Below are 15,601 nucleotides of genomic sequence, written 5' to 3' on the forward strand. Positions count from 1 at the left end.
ATGTGAAAATCTAGTAACCGTATGGCAAGAACGTATGAAACATTTGTGTGTCATTGTCATCATCATCATCTAAGTATTCATTGTGTAGAACATCTTGTGCAAACTTGACGGAAGTGGATAGCCTACCTTTACGTAGGCATAAGGTGAGTGATATTTAATATAAAATTAATAATGTGTTATCTTACGGTCTTTAACTTTCCTTTCAAAGAATTGTATTACCATACAGTATGTCTCTCCTCACAGGTAAGTGGTTTAATAAAAGAGTAACAATGTTTCCAAGCTATATCATGAATATAACTATAATACCATATGCTGTATGCTGTAAAAATTTTACAACGATTTATTCATTAGTGTATAGACTAGGCTACCATAAAACAATCATATTGATCACACCAGGCTACCATAAAGCAATCATATTGCTGCTTCTTTATCAATACCTGTTATATTTGTAAATAAATATGAATTTCTTTCCCACACTTTTTCATATCTGATGTCTAGTGCTAGTAATATACATAACATCTACAGTGTTTTGTATAAGACTATATTAATGTAGGTAATAAGAGACAATTCTTCTTGTAAACAGGCAACAGAAACTTACTGTTACCAATACAGTACAGTACTGTAATTGTTTCCTTATGATTTTCTTAATAACATTTTCTATTCTTTAGCTTATTTTATTGTAGAATACAGTATATAATATACAGTATACAAAGTATGTGTTGATTATTTATGTTATTGGTAAGGCTTCCAGGCAACAGCAGGCTGTTAGTAGAAGCTTTGGGGGAGTCAAAAATTACATGAGGATTTTCAGCTTTATAGTGGTCAGCAACCCTAACCCCCAAGATGTTCAAGGGTCAACTGTACTCATTTGCAAGTTTATGTTAATACCTAGTTCTGTGCAATTTATGACATTGGTAGGTTCAGATATCACCACCACAGTCAAGATACTGAACAGTTCCACAATACAAAGATTCTATATTACCTGTTTATAACCTACACCCATGTTTTCTTTTAGCCCCACCAAATAATATCGCTTCTCGGCCTTTTGGCTAAGATCAAGTGTAGCCCCACCAAATAAGCTGCATCTTTGTAATATTACCATTCAATCCACTCTATAGAGTGCTTTCCCTATGGCTGTCAGTCAGAACTAAGACTGATTCTTCCTGAACCATAATTTATCAGCTAAATTTCTTTTCTCACTGCTGCTAGTCACTACAGTGCTTGCATTAATATTTCTGTTAACACAAAATTACTAAGTAGACTATACTTAATCAGTGGGCACAGAAATCATTGTTAGAAGTAATTTTCCCTTCTTCATTTAAAAATCACTTTCTGGGGGCGCCTGGGTGGCTCAGTGGGTTAAAGCTTCTGCCTTCAGCTCAGGTCATGATCCCAAGGTCCTGGGATCGAGCCCCACATCGGGCTCTCTGCTCAGCAGGGAGCCTGCTTCCTCCTCTCTCTCTGCCTGCCTCTCTGCCTACTTGTGATCTCTGTCTGTCAAATAAATAAATAAAATCTTTAAAAAAAAATTAAAATTAAAATTAAAATTAAAAAAATGCTTAAAAATCACTTTCTGAAGATAGAAATAAAAATGACTTTAAAAGCTTAAATATATAACTCACCTGGAAGGTCGGCAAAATCTTCTTCTGTAGTCATTTTTGAGATGATCCTAAAAGAAAAGTAAATCATCCAACTGGTGAAAATTTAAGTTCCTCATTTATTCATTCAGCAAGTTTTGATAATTGCCCATTATAATACTATAAAGAGGAATTCATCTGGATCAAGTGAAAGAGAACTTGCCTCATATCTACTGTTTCAAAATCTTTGCTTATACTATTTGCTCACCCTGGGATTTATTCCATCTTTCTCCTTTTCCTCTACCTGCCTCCATACCTTTTCCATCATCAAAATTCCAACTATCTGTGCTTCTAATAATTCAAATTGGTTGACTAGCAATATCTACTTATCTCCTTTACTTGCGGGCAGATCCCTGTAGAATAATAGTTAAGCACTAAAATGACATAAAACAACAATGAAAAAGAGAGTGGAAGAGAGGACCACCTATTAACAAAAAAATTTAACAAATTTCCAGAAGATGGAAAAAAGTGGGACTATGTTAATTAATGAAGCAGAATAAAAGCAGTAGCAGCCAACTCGGAGGATCCATTTTTGATGGGTCGTAAAGCTAATCTGCCCAGGGAAAAGCCATAACAATGCAGAACTAGGAAAACTCGAAATATGAAGGAGGAAAGAGTGAGAAAGGGAATGAACAGAATAAAAGACTCCCACATCCCCACCCCATCAACACAGAGCTAACTGACTAAGTGAATTTAAAGAATACAGACCTAAAAAACTGTATTCTATTGTTTCAGTCTTAAATATCACCAGCATCTATGGATCACCAGACATTTACAAGTCTCTAAACAAAACAGGAAAATCAAGACGAATTTTAAAAATGGAAAAGAAAAAGGCCCAAGAGAAAACGGAAACCAAGAATGAGAAAAAAGAGCATAACCCAACATATAAGCCTGTCAAATTTTTATGTTGTACATTTGAAAGTAATGTAACATTGAGTGTCAACAAACCTATTTTTTTTAAGATTTTTTTTTTTAAAGATTTTATTTATGTATTTGTTAGAGAGAAAGAGAAAGAGACAGAGCACAGGCAGAGAGAGTGGTGGGCAGAAGGAGAAGCTGGTTCCCTGTGGAGCAAGGAGCCCAACGAGGGACTCCATCCCAGGACCTTGGGATCCTGACCGGAGCAGAAGGCAGATACTTAACTGACTGAGCCACCCAGGCTAGGCTTCTATGAAAGAGAAAAAAAAAGAGAGAGAGAGAGAGAAAGAAAATGTAAAAACAAAAAACAAAACTCTAATTAGTACGTGGAAAAGAGATTTGAAATACTGGACTCATAAAACAAAAATGGTATACTACGCTGAGCCCAAGAAAAATTCTTAATAATTAAAAACATTTTTGCCTAAAATAAAAAAAAGCAGTAATTATGAAAAAGCTAAGATACGTCTGAGAGGGGGGAAAAAAAAGACCAAAAAATGAAGGGGAAGTAGAAAATGGGAGAAACAAAGAAGTTCCAAAAATCAGGAGGTCCAACTTCTGACCAATTGTTATTCCATAAAGAACAAAGTAAAGAGGGCGCCTGGGTGGCTCAGTGGGTTAAGCCGCTGCCTTCGGCTCAGGTCATGATCTCAGGGTCCTGGGATCGAGGCCCGCATCGGGCTCTCTGCTCAGCAGGGAGCCTGCTTCCCTCTCTCTCTCTCTGCCTGCCTCTCTGTCTACTTGTGATCTCTCTCTGTCAAATAAATAAATAAAATCTTTAAAAAAAAAAAAAAAAAACAACAACAAAAAAAAGAACAAAGTAAAGAAAAGAGATATACTCTGAGAAAATACACAAATTCCCTAAATCTGTAGAGCATATAGCCAGCATGATGAATTTAAGAGGATCCATACCTAGGCCATAATAGTGAAATTTCTGAAAAAGTGAGACTAAGAAATGCTAGGATGCTTCCAGAAAGAAAAAAATCATTAACTCCAACTAGGAAACAGCCTCATCACTGGGAACAACAGGAAAAATAAAACACAGAGACATGCTGATTTTGGAAACCGAGAGGATATTTGAGATACTTAGGGTTCTATCTTTAATTGTTAAATCAATCCTAGTTGAAAACTGGGTAGTAACAGGATGAACAGCATGCTTTAAAAAATATTATCAATACCAAATATTTATTGAGCCTCATTTTCAATTGGCCCAAGGGCTATAAATGACCCCACCACATATAAACACTCTCTTTACCCCACTCATGCTGTGACATCTTGAACTGAACACTCCCCTGAATGTACTCAGGCTCCAACACAGGGCTCTGGGCCATTGTAGTTTCCCACCCATAGGGATCTCCTACCTTGCCTGACCCCACCTAAAGGATTTTTGACTCAATTATTCAATAAGATGAAGACCTCTTATTTGATTTTTAAAAACCTGAAGACCTCTATTTGATTTTTAAAAACTTGAGAGCAGAGACTTCATGATAAGCTATTTATATTCTTCCCAGAGCCTTGTCTAGTGTACTATACACCACACAAACACCATTTTCTTATGTTTTGATATACTAAATAAGTGAGACCACAAACTTAGATTAAAAATGTTTTTCTTGGAGCGCCTGGGTGGCTCAGTGGGTTAAGCCTCTGCCTTCCACTCAGGTCATGATCTCAGAGTCCTGGGATAGAGCCCTGCATGGGGCTCTCTGCTCGGCAGGGAGCCTGCTTCCCACCCCACCCCACCCCCGCTCTCTGCCTGACTCTCTCTCTACCTACTCGTGATCTCTCTCTCTCTCTGTGTCAAATAAATAAATAAAATCTTAAAAAAAAAAATCTTAAAAAAATGTTTTTCTTTAAATAAGGTGAGCTATACAAGGGTAATGATTATAGAAGACTGACTGAGGTCATGAAAAACAAGAAATTCAGTCAGTATGAGAACTGAGACTAATTTCAACCAGTCTTAGCTTCCCAAATTCTGAACAGCAACATTCTCAAGAAAGAAGAAATCCTTAAAAGAAAGGCAGAGCTCACAATGAGAAAAGAGTTTATTAACATGATTAATGCTATTATTATCAATTGCAGATTTTAAATCCATGCCAACATTTATCCAAATAAAACACTGATCATGCTTTAAAAGAAAATTTAAAAGGAGAATGAGAGGACCAGTAACAGGCTGGAAGAAAATATTTGCAAAAGACACATCTGGTAAGAACTATTATCCAAAATATAGAAACAATGCTTAAAAGTCAACAGTAAGGGGCGCCTGGGTGGCTCAGTGGGTTAAAGCCTCTGCCTTCGGCTCCGGTCATGATCTCAGGGTCCTGGGATCGAGCCCCACATCAGGCTCCCTGCTCAGCAGGGAGCCTGCTTCCCTTCCTCTCTCTCTGCCTGCCTCTCTGCCTGCTTGTCATCTCTGTCTGTCAAGTAAATAAATAAAAATCTTAAAAAAAAAAAAAGTCAACAGTAAGAAAACAAACAAACAACCCAATTAAAAAATAAATGGAGCTGGGGCACCTGGGTGGCTCAGTGGGTTAAGCCTCTGCCTTCGGCTCCAGGTCGTGATCTCAGGGTCCTGGAATGGAGCCCTGCATCGAGCTCTCTGCTCAGCAGGGAGCCTGCTTCCTCCTCTCTCTCTGCCTGCCTCTCTGCCTACTTGTGATCTCTGTCTGTCAAATAAATAAATAAAATCTTTTAAAAAGATAAATAAATAAATGGACCTTACACTTCACGTAACAAGATGTACAGATGGTAAATAAGCATATGAAAAGATGTTCCACATCATATTTCATCAAAAGCAAATTAAAACAATGAGATACCACTATACCTATTAAAATGACCAAAATCTAGAACACCCAACAACTTCAAATGCGCAACAGAAACTCTCATTTATTTTTGAATGTAAAAATTCCAAATGTACAGCCACTTTGGAAGTTTGGTGGTTTTTACAAAACTAAAGAGACTCTTACCATGACTTAGCTATCATACTGCTTGGTATTTACCCAAGGGAGTTGTCCACACAACTGTCCATACAACAATCTGCACGCAGATGTTTAGAGCAACTTTACTTTTCTTTTTTTTTAATTTAAAAGATTTTATTTATTTATTTGAGTGTGAGAGAGAGAACGAGCATGAGAAGTGGGAGGGTCAGAGGGAGAAGCAGACTCCCAGCCGAGCAGGGAGCCCCATGTGGGACTCAATGCCAGGACTCCAGGATCATGACCGAGCCCAAGGCAGTCGCTTAACCAACTGAGCCACCCAGGCGTCCCATAGAGCAACTTTACTTATAACTGCCAAACTTGAAAGCAACCAGATATCAGGTGAATGGGTAAACTGTGGTATATCCAGACCATGGACTATTATTCAGCACTAAAAGGAAAGAACTATCAAGCCATGAAAAGATACGAAGGATAAATGTGTAATGTCAAATGAAAGTCAATCTGAAAAGGCTATGTATGTGTGATTCCAACTAGATGACATTCTGGAAAAAGTAAAAACTATGAAGATGGTAAAAAGATGAATGGTTAGGGAGCCTGGGTGGCTCAGTGGGTTAAGCCGCTGCCTTCAGCTCAGGTCATGATCTCAGGGTCCTGGGATCGAGTCCCGCATCGGGCTCTCTGCTCAGCGGGGAGCCTGCTTCTCTCTCTCTCTCTCTCTGCCTGCCTCTCTGTCTACTTGTGATCTCTCTCTGTCAAATAAACAAATAAAATCTTTAAAAAAAAAAAAAAAATGAATGGTTACAAGAGCTGTGTGGGGAGGAAGGGGTAAATGGACAGAACACCAGGGATATACAGGGCTGTGAAAACACTGTCTATACTACACCACAATGATGGATGCCTGTCATTGCATTTTTGTCCAAACTGACAGAAGGTACAACACCAGGAGCGAACCCTATGGTACATTATGGACTTTGAGCAATAACGATGTGTCAATATAGGTTCATCCAGTGTAACAGATGTAGCACTCTGGTGGGGGATACTGATAACAGGGGTGGCTATGCATGTGCGGGAGTAAGGGGGTATGGAAAATCTTTGTAACTTCCTGCTTAATTTTGCTAAGAACCTAAGACTTAAAAAAAAAAAAAAATGAACTCTTTTTTAAAAGGAACTGTGGGCATTTGGTAAATTTTATCCCCCCGCTCCAATGAAAATGGCCTTATTCTCTCTTTTTTAATTCTACATAATGTAAACAGTGTGCGTGCTCACAGTAAAGAGTACGCTCTCCAGCATCCTTTCACACATCGCCATGCGTACAAGCACACATTTATAACTTTACATAAAGGGGAGATCCCTGAGCAAGATTTTCTTAAAAGGGGAGAGAGAAAGTAGGAAATACACTAGGACAGGGACTGATATGGGTTGTAAAACACACAGTAACCATAAGCAAAGTGTGAAATATAGAATAGTGACCATCAAGGGAGCCCAGAGACGGAAACAAAAAACGAGTGCCCGCCCCCCTTGAGTCATTCCCACCTTAAGCGCCTTTTAATTAACAGCTGCCCTCTGGAAAACTTTATCAATAACAGATACTTATGTACAAATAATCTGCTTCTCCAGACCATCAAGTCCAGACTTTGAAGGCGTCCCAATACTTCTACAGACAGAAAATTATTTGGAGGACTAAGAAGTAAAGTTAGGCCAAAAAAAAAAAAAAAGTTTAAATCACAAGATTCTCTGAAGAGAAAGATGCCATCGCAACCAAAATTAAAAGAAACCTTGAGGAAACAACACGAAAATTAACTCTGGCTATCGGCATACGATCAGTGTTCATCGCAAAAAATCCGCGGGCTTTCCCGCTGAAATCTCCAAGAAGCGACAGCACAGGCTAAACATTTCATTCTCCCCCGCCCCGAGCGCCGGTGCACGGGGCGGCCGAGCTCCCGCTCACCAGAATGGCAAGAGCCTGCACTTACCAGACCCGACGCAGCCATGTTCCCACCCGGCCCCTGGCGTCTGGCACGGAAGTCCTCGCGGGCCGTGGCTCGAAGAAGCCAGGCACTGCCCAGAGTCGCGGGAGGAGCAGTTAGACTGCGCCCCCGGAGCCTGAGGTGGGAGGGCGGCAAAATCGAGGGACCTGCGAGCCAGTAAGCGCGCTACCGCCCGTCCTCAGCCATTGGTTCGGCCCCACAGGCACCGCGCCCAGCAAACACCGCGGTTTGAAACGGTCTGCACATGCGCAAAAAGAGACGAGCGACCCAATAGAGAGCCGTTACGGGCTCTCTCCTTCCCTGGACGCTCCAACAGTTCCGCCCTTCGCAGCGCCCACCGTAGCCCCGCCCCGTCTTTCTCGCAGCCCCGCCCTCCATTTCTCTTAACGCTTGATCCTCCTTTGCTCCCCAGCCAAGCGGAGACTGAGCTTGAAACGAGTTTTACTTAGCTAGACACCGTCTGGAGAGCGGCCTTTGTTTGCCCTTGAACCCAGTGTAAGACTTGTCGGGGGTTCTATTATTATTATTATTATTTTTTTTTTAATATGGAACGCTTCACGAATTTGCGTGTCATCCTTGCGCAGGGGCCATGCTAATCTTCTCTGTATCGTTCCAATTTTAGTATATGTGCTGCCGAAGCGAGCACCGGGGGTTCTATTATAGAGTAAAAAAATAATACTCGGGTAGATTAGAGGTAGAAATTGCAGAAGTTGTTTGAAGAGGAATATTTTACTGTGCAGACTTGTCAACCACCTGTAGCCCATCTATGCATCAACTCTGAAAGTAAAAATAATATGATGATGATGTATTCTTTTTTCACATATGTGGGTAATATTTTCATGAAGCATTGCCAACAAAATGACCAAGGTAAATATATGTCATTTAAGTATAATGTCCTGAAAGGAGTCCTAATCTGGTGTCTTGAAATCTACTCAGCCATTAGCAGTGTCATCTAGGACAAATTGTGGCACCATTCTGGGTGTTTCCTTAACATAGTTATATAATGGGAGAGCTAATTTAGATGCTCTGAAAACTTGTCCATTTTATGATTCTATGAAACCGTTCTTTTTTTGTGACTTAATAAAAATTTGTGTGAGAAGTTTAAACAAAATACTGAATCAATCCATTAATCAAGAGTTGAGCTAATAAACTTTTAAAACTTGTCATGATTTAACAAATTTTATCTCCTGCTAAGGGTTTTTTAATTTATTTTTGGTAGGGAAAAGAGGCTATATATTAACTCTACAATCAGGCTGGATTCCATTCTGCTCCACAAATTCTGCCATAGTGGGCAAGTTAATTAAACTATTTCTTTCCCAAGTCCCTTGTCTGTAAAATGTCTGTAAAACTGCTGAGCTATTGGGTTAATTCCTTTTATATCTAGGTGAAATGCCTGGAACATACTAAGAATTCAGTAAGTAATGCTTGGTATTATTATGGAGTTTTTTATTTGATCTAGCAGAAGTTTTGCCAATCAGACTACATAATATAATTTGATACTGTCGCATTTGGAATAGATTATAATAACTATCACTTATTTAGTTCATACTGCATGCCAAGTGTTGTTTTTTTTTTCTTAATTCTCTCCCTGCAGTAACTTAATTCTTAGAACATTCCTCTTAAGAAAAGATGACTAATATCCCCATTTTACTGACAACAGAACTGGGACAGTGTTTAAGGAACCTGCCCCAAATCACACTACAATTAAAGAACAGAACTGGGGATGAACCCTGGTGTTCTGACTCTAGAACTGAGCACATAATCACTATACACTTTTTACCTCTCAGTGGATATTTTAGCAAGCACGATCACATGTGTAAAATTTCCACATGTAAAATGATTCCACTGGAGACAGTGACTCTCAGAGGTATTTTGAGAAACTTGACATGGTGTAAAATGCTGTTGGTGATGAACTGGTCTGTTCTACAGAGAAAAGGGAGCAGCACCTTTATGAAAACAAAGTGATGGAGACTCCACCATTCCCAAACAAAATTTTTTAGTTCCCTCGGCATCTGTCCTACTATTTAATAGCTCCACCATGTTTTTACCATCCAAAAATAGGGTTGCTCGTTAATTAACTGATGTTTATAAAACTCGGATTTGTCATTATGGGCCCCCTGCCCCCCAGAATACATCCAGATGGCTCCTTGTGAACTTCTATGGCAACTGACTAAATCTTGAAGTTTTCCATCACAACTACTTAAACTAGGTAAGGAGTGGTGTATATGTGTGTGTGTATCAGTCTATGGAAGTATGTATATCAGATGGGTATATAGGAAATAAAGTAACCAGAAAATTAACTTGAAAGGGTAGTAGATACATTTAGTTACTTAGGATTTTATGTAGATAATTTTAAATTGGCCATTGTTAAAATGATTTTAAAGCATATCTTAGACCTTAAAAATGGCACTCTAAAAATAAATTTGTTTTAGAAATTATAACACAATTGCTATTAAAATCAAAAATTTTCTTTATTCATAATAAACCCAAGCCAGTTATATGCCATCAACTGGTAAACAAACAAACTGTAATACATCCATACAGCAGAATATTCCTCAGCTATAAAACTACTGGGGGCGCCTGGGTGGCTCAGTGGGTTAAACCCTCCGCCTTAGGCTCAGGTCATGATCCCAGGGTCCTGGGATGGAGCCCTGTGTCGGTCTGTCTGCTCAGCGGGGAGCCTGCTTCCCCCTCTCTCTGCCTGCCTCTCTGCCTACTTGTAATCTCTCTCTGTGAAATAAATAAATAAATAAAATCTTAAAAAAAAAAAAACTACTGATACATGCAACAACTCAGATGAATCTCAAAAGCATTATACTAAGTAAAAGAGACCAGATATCGAAGACAACCTCCTGTATGATTCCACATATGTGACTACATAAAACTGTACAAATAGAAATTAGACCAGTAGTTGCCCGGAGTTGAAGTTGGGGATTAAAGATGCTAACAACAAAGGCCATGAGGGAACTTTTAAGATGGGGAAAATAGTCTATATCTCAATTATAATGATGGTTGTAATACTCTGGTATTTTTGTCAGAACTCAGAACTGTATCAAAACTCTCAGAAAGGATGACTTTTGCTGTAAATCATACCTCAATAAACTTGACTTTAAAAAATTAAGGGCATTAGAATGTTAACAAACCAAAGTAGGCCCACTCCTTGATGAGTTATGTCAGGTTACCCCAGGTAGAGTTGCCTCACGGGGTCAATTTTACTTGTACAAACAAGGAGATCACAGGGATTAATTTCCAAAACAGTGTCTCCCAAACAAGGGAAAACAGGCTCCTCTTATTAGGATTTGGGATGAATATTCAGAAGGGATTTTAACACTATAATGGAACTGAGGTCACCTCTGGCACTTTATGATTCATATGTACAAGCTCAGGGGGTCAGGCCAGTAGAGAGACAGAGAGAGAGATATCAGCTAAATGCAGTGTGTGAATTAGGGTCAGTCTGAGTAAAAACGAAGAAGCCATAAAGAGCATTAAAAAATGGAAAACTAAAATAGTAATTGATTATTAAATGATAGGAAAATGTGGGGTGCCTGGGTGGCTCAGTGGGTTAAGCCTCTGCCTTTGGCTCAGGTCATGATCTCAGGGTCCTGGGATCGAGCACCGCATCTCAGGGGCTCTCTGCTCAGCAGGGAGTCTGCTTCCCCCTCTCTCTCTGCCTTCCTATCTGCCTACTTATGATCTCTCTCTCTGTCAAATAAATAAATAAAATCTTTAAAAAAAAATAAATGACAGGAAAATGTAAAATTTTCTTAGATATTATATTGCTGTTGTTTTGAGAATGCCCTTATTCTTTTCAGATAAGGATATACATATTTGGGGCACCTGGGTGGCTCAGTGAGTTAAAGCCTCTGCCTTCGGCTCAGGTCATGATCCCAGGGTCCTGGGATCGAGCCCTGCATCGGGCTCTCTGCCCTGCAGGGAGCCTGCTTCTTCCCCTCTCTCTCTCTGCCTGCCTCTCTGCCTACTTGTGATCTCTCTCTCTCTGTGTCAAATAAATAAAATCTTTAAAAAAAAAAAAAGGATATACATATTTAAGTATTGAGGGGTAAAATGTGATGTTTCTAAGTACTTTAAATTGGTTCAGTTGCAAAAAAGGTATAGAGGTGCCTGGTTGGCTCAGTCAATGGAACATGTGACTCATGACCTCAGGGTTGTAAGTTTGAACCCCAATTTCACTGCAGAGATTACTTTAAAAAATTAAATCTTAAAAAAAATACTTAAAAAATAGATAGAGGGGCACCTGGGTGGCTCAGTGGGTTAAGGCCTCTGCCTTCAGCTCCCGTCATGATTCCAGGGTCCTGGGATCGAGTCCCGTGCCGGGCTCCCTGGAAAGGGAGGCCTGCTTCTCCCTCTCTCTGCCTGCCTCTCTGCCTACTTGTGATCTGTCTGTCAAATGAATAAATAAAATCTTTTTTAAAAATAAATAAATAAAATAGAGATATAGTTAAAGCAAACATGGCAAAACACTAACAATTACTGAAACTATATGGTATGTGTAGGTGTTTATTCATACTGCTCTTTTAGCTTCCTTGTATGTTTGAAACTTTTCATAGTAAAATCATAGGGCAAAACGGCATTAATAAAATTGCAGGTGTATTCAGAATTTTTGCAAAAAAAAATTCTGCAAAAGTCAAGAATGAAAATGTTACCAAATTACTGTAAGAGAATTCTGCAAAAAAAAAAAAAAAATTACACTCCAAAAATCAAATTTGTAAAAATTAAAGATGTTGCAATTATAACTTAAAATGTATTATAGTGAAATAAACTTATTTGAATAATTTTGGAGTTTACTTTTTGGAATGTATTTTTTAATATAACATTTCAATTTTTAAAATTCTTTACTGAGAAACATTATTCCTTGTGTTAAGTATATTCTCTTTAAGTATCCTTTTCTGACAAAATTATTCTCAGATAGAAAGGCTCTACTAAGACTGTAATTGCCACATTAATAAAGTTTGTTTGCAATATGCGGGTAGGTGGCAGCAACGTTCACCAAAACAAAACAAAACAAAAAACCCACACAATTTTACTCTGGGTTGATTTAAAGGTCCCCACAAGTTCTTAATTTTAGAGTGCTGTTTAAAAAGCACAGTTAGCTCTGTGCCAAGTTTTTGACTCTTACTTGCAATTGAATTCTATTATGTATACATTGTTGCTCTTAACAAGAAAACAACAGGAGTGGTTGGTTGGGTAAGTAGAGCCAGTAATCCTGGATCTCAGCGTTGAGAGTTAGAGTCCCACCTTGGGGATAGAGTTTACTTACAAAAATTTTTTTAAATCAATAAATAACTAGAGGAACAAAACAAATACACTATTCTCTGGATCTCCGTTTTGCAACCTATAGTTTACTTCTGATCAGCATAATTCTTAAAAAGGAGCTTTTGTCCCTTAAAACACATTTAATTTAGATACACTATCTTGTACAGCTGAAACTAATATGTGTCAATCATACTTCAATTAAAAAAAGAAGCTAAAAAAAGCACAATTACATTTTCAAAAGCTTAATGATATACTTTCTGCATTAGAATTTTAACCTTGCAAAGACTTCAATTACTCTGGTGGTACTAGGCAAAAATTTAAATAATGAATGTTAATATTTATTGACATGAAAATGTGCTATAAATACATTATATGAAAAATGCAGTTTATCAAATAGCATGTACTAATCTGATCATAAAAATACACACAACTAGAGAAAAAGTGTCCAAAAAGTTGTGGTACTCGTCCAAACAATGCTCTCCGTGGCTGGTGGAATAGCATGTGATTTTCATTTTCTTCTTTACGCCCAAAGACCTGTTTTTTTTTTTTTTCTAAAACTTATATGAGTTTTCCATTTATGAGGAAAAAATAAGAAATTATTTTAAGTATTTATAGAGCATGATAGATGTTTGTCAATTCAAGTGCCTGTAGAGTTTCATAAATAATAAAGTGCCCACAGCTAGTCATAAGAGATTTAAGGGGTGAAAGAAGTATGAAAATAAACTGCTAGCAAAGGCATGAATCAGAAATGACGTGCTGCTGACACAGAGAAAAACTGTCAGATACTGTAGAGGGCTCATGTTTGCAAAATGGAACTAGATTACGGAGCACCTTCAATGTTAACATACTTTTTCACTTCTTCCCATAGACAGTGCAGAGCTGTATAGATGAGGGGTCAATTCTATAGAATAGAATTCATAATAGCTAACTTAGGCCAAAAGGGGGCTCTACTAATAGACATGTATCTGTTTATAGAATTGTTGGGAGGGATGGAGAAATAATGTACTGGGGGCTTTCAGGAATCATTCCCAAAGACACTATGGAACTGAACCACCAAAAGCCTGCTGCTACTGCAAACTGACAACTTGGGAAGCTGATGCTGATGCCACAGCCCCCAGAGCCGCACTGCCACTGTGTCATCAGGAAGTCACTGCAGTTACAAAACGCCATGTCTAGGAAGACATGACAAATAAGAAGTCTCCATGAGCAGGAAGCCTCGTTATAGCTCCTGGCTCCAGAAACACACCATACCTGTCATGACAGGTATCAGAAAACTGATATTCATGCTTTGAATATCACCACCGTGAAACCAGTGATCAGATGTGGGGACTTCTGATAGTGTTGCCACAGAAAAATGAGATATCTACTGACCATGCTTCCCTCTAGAAAAAAAAAGAAGCCAAACTTAGAATAAATTCTGATTTCATTCTTCCTTGCTAATATGGAATGCATCCCAGCTCTAGCTGCAGAAAATTCTAGGTAGGTAGTTTTCAGCTTTTCAGCCTCTGCAGTAAAGAATGGCACACTGGAAGGGGCTGGAAATGGATACTGAGCACCAATCTACCTTATCCCATAAAACAGCGGTAATGGAACTTAAATGAAGCCAAAAGGAAGAAAAATGTAGAACTAACCTTTCTGTATATTGAGCTTGACGTGGTTAAAACCAAATTCATTATTGTTCTTAACCACCCCCTCCCCCCGACTATCATCGTATCTGGAGATTTGAGTTGTTGCTTTTTTTTTTTTTTTAAGATTTTTTATTTATTTGACAGAGATCACAAGTAGGCAGAGAGGCAGGCAGAGAGAGGTTGGGGGAAAGCAGGCTCTCCACCCAGCAGATAGCCCAACACAGGGCTTGATCCCAGGACCCTGGGATCATGACCTGAGCCAAAGGCAGTGGCTTTAACCCACTGAGCCACCCAGGCACCCTGAGATTTGAGTTTTTATTCAAAGCTACCATTGTGTTAATGACTCAAGTCATTTAGAAACCAGTGTGTGTCCTATATCTATGTGACATCTAAGAAATGCTTCCCAGTAATATGAATTACACCCTACACTACAAAAATAGTGAGAACATATAACTAGAAAAACTCTTATATCTTAGATATAAGATATATATCTTAGATGCAACACTTTGTGCTAAAAATTGTGTTAGCAAATTAAACCACCCTGACAGAGCTGCTAATATCACTTCTACAACACTGATTCCTACCCCCCGTTTTTTTCCAGTTCCAAAAGACCTAGTAGAAATATTTTATTAAATAATAATGACTCACCATGGCACAAAGTATTCCACATAGTTGTTAAAATTAAAGCTGTATTCTTCAATTATTGATTGTAAACACAAATGTATTCAATTCAAACATCTCCAAAATTTACTCCAATGAATCGTGATGAAAATGGCAAAAGGCATCAATAAACATTAAGTAAAACAAAGGTCAGAAATCTGGAGGTACAGAGGACGTTTTGGGGGCTCCTATAAAGACTTACTGATTGAATCATTTTTAATAAGTGGATGATAAAGTACTTTAGAGGACCTTAACTGTTGTAAAAATGTGCATTCGTTTGAATTGCATTATAACATAAATGTCTCAAAAGAGCACTGAGATTTTGGTGTTATATGAGTTAATCTTATACTCCATTCAAACTTGTTGCATTGTATTAGCCACCTATCTGATGTATAACAAACTCTTGTGGCACAGTTACTGATGATGGCTATAATAATCGCACTTAGTGAGGGTGTAGTATTTTGATGGTAATCTACATGGCAACAAAAGAATCCTATGTCAACCAGTGTTCACACATATCAGAAAAAAAGAAGCTTCTGCACAGCAGAGGCTAAAAACTCCCAAAT

The 15,601-nt window shown here is 38.5% G+C and overlaps 1 protein-coding gene and 1 non-coding gene across 2 annotated transcripts in view; both read right to left on the reverse strand.

Annotated features, from left to right (window-relative positions):
• The window catches only part of CENPC (centromere protein C), a 101,872-nt gene extending 94,163 nt beyond the window's left edge, over positions 1–7,709 (reverse strand). Inside the window, exons 1-2 of the mRNA XM_047719429.1 lie at positions 7,459–7,709; positions 1,623–1,669 (exon numbers count right to left, since the gene is read on the reverse strand). Coding sequence (XP_047575385.1) covers positions 1,623–1,669; positions 7,459–7,476 — 65 coding nt within the window. The 5' untranslated portion in view covers positions 7,477–7,709. The remainder of the gene's footprint in view (positions 1–1,622; positions 1,670–7,458) is intronic.
• Positions 7,710–8,012: 303 nt separating this feature from the next.
• LOC125094501 (U6 spliceosomal RNA) lies at positions 8,013–8,119 on the reverse strand. Its single transcript, XR_007125529.1, has one exon. It is a non-coding gene; the product is annotated as a U6 spliceosomal RNA (small nuclear RNA).
• Between the last annotated feature and the right edge of the window lie 7,482 nt (positions 8,120–15,601).

This window comes from Lutra lutra, chromosome 2 (assembly GCF_902655055.1).
Source record: "Lutra lutra chromosome 2, mLutLut1.2, whole genome shotgun sequence".
Taxonomy (NCBI): domain Eukaryota; kingdom Metazoa; phylum Chordata; class Mammalia; order Carnivora; family Mustelidae; genus Lutra; species Lutra lutra.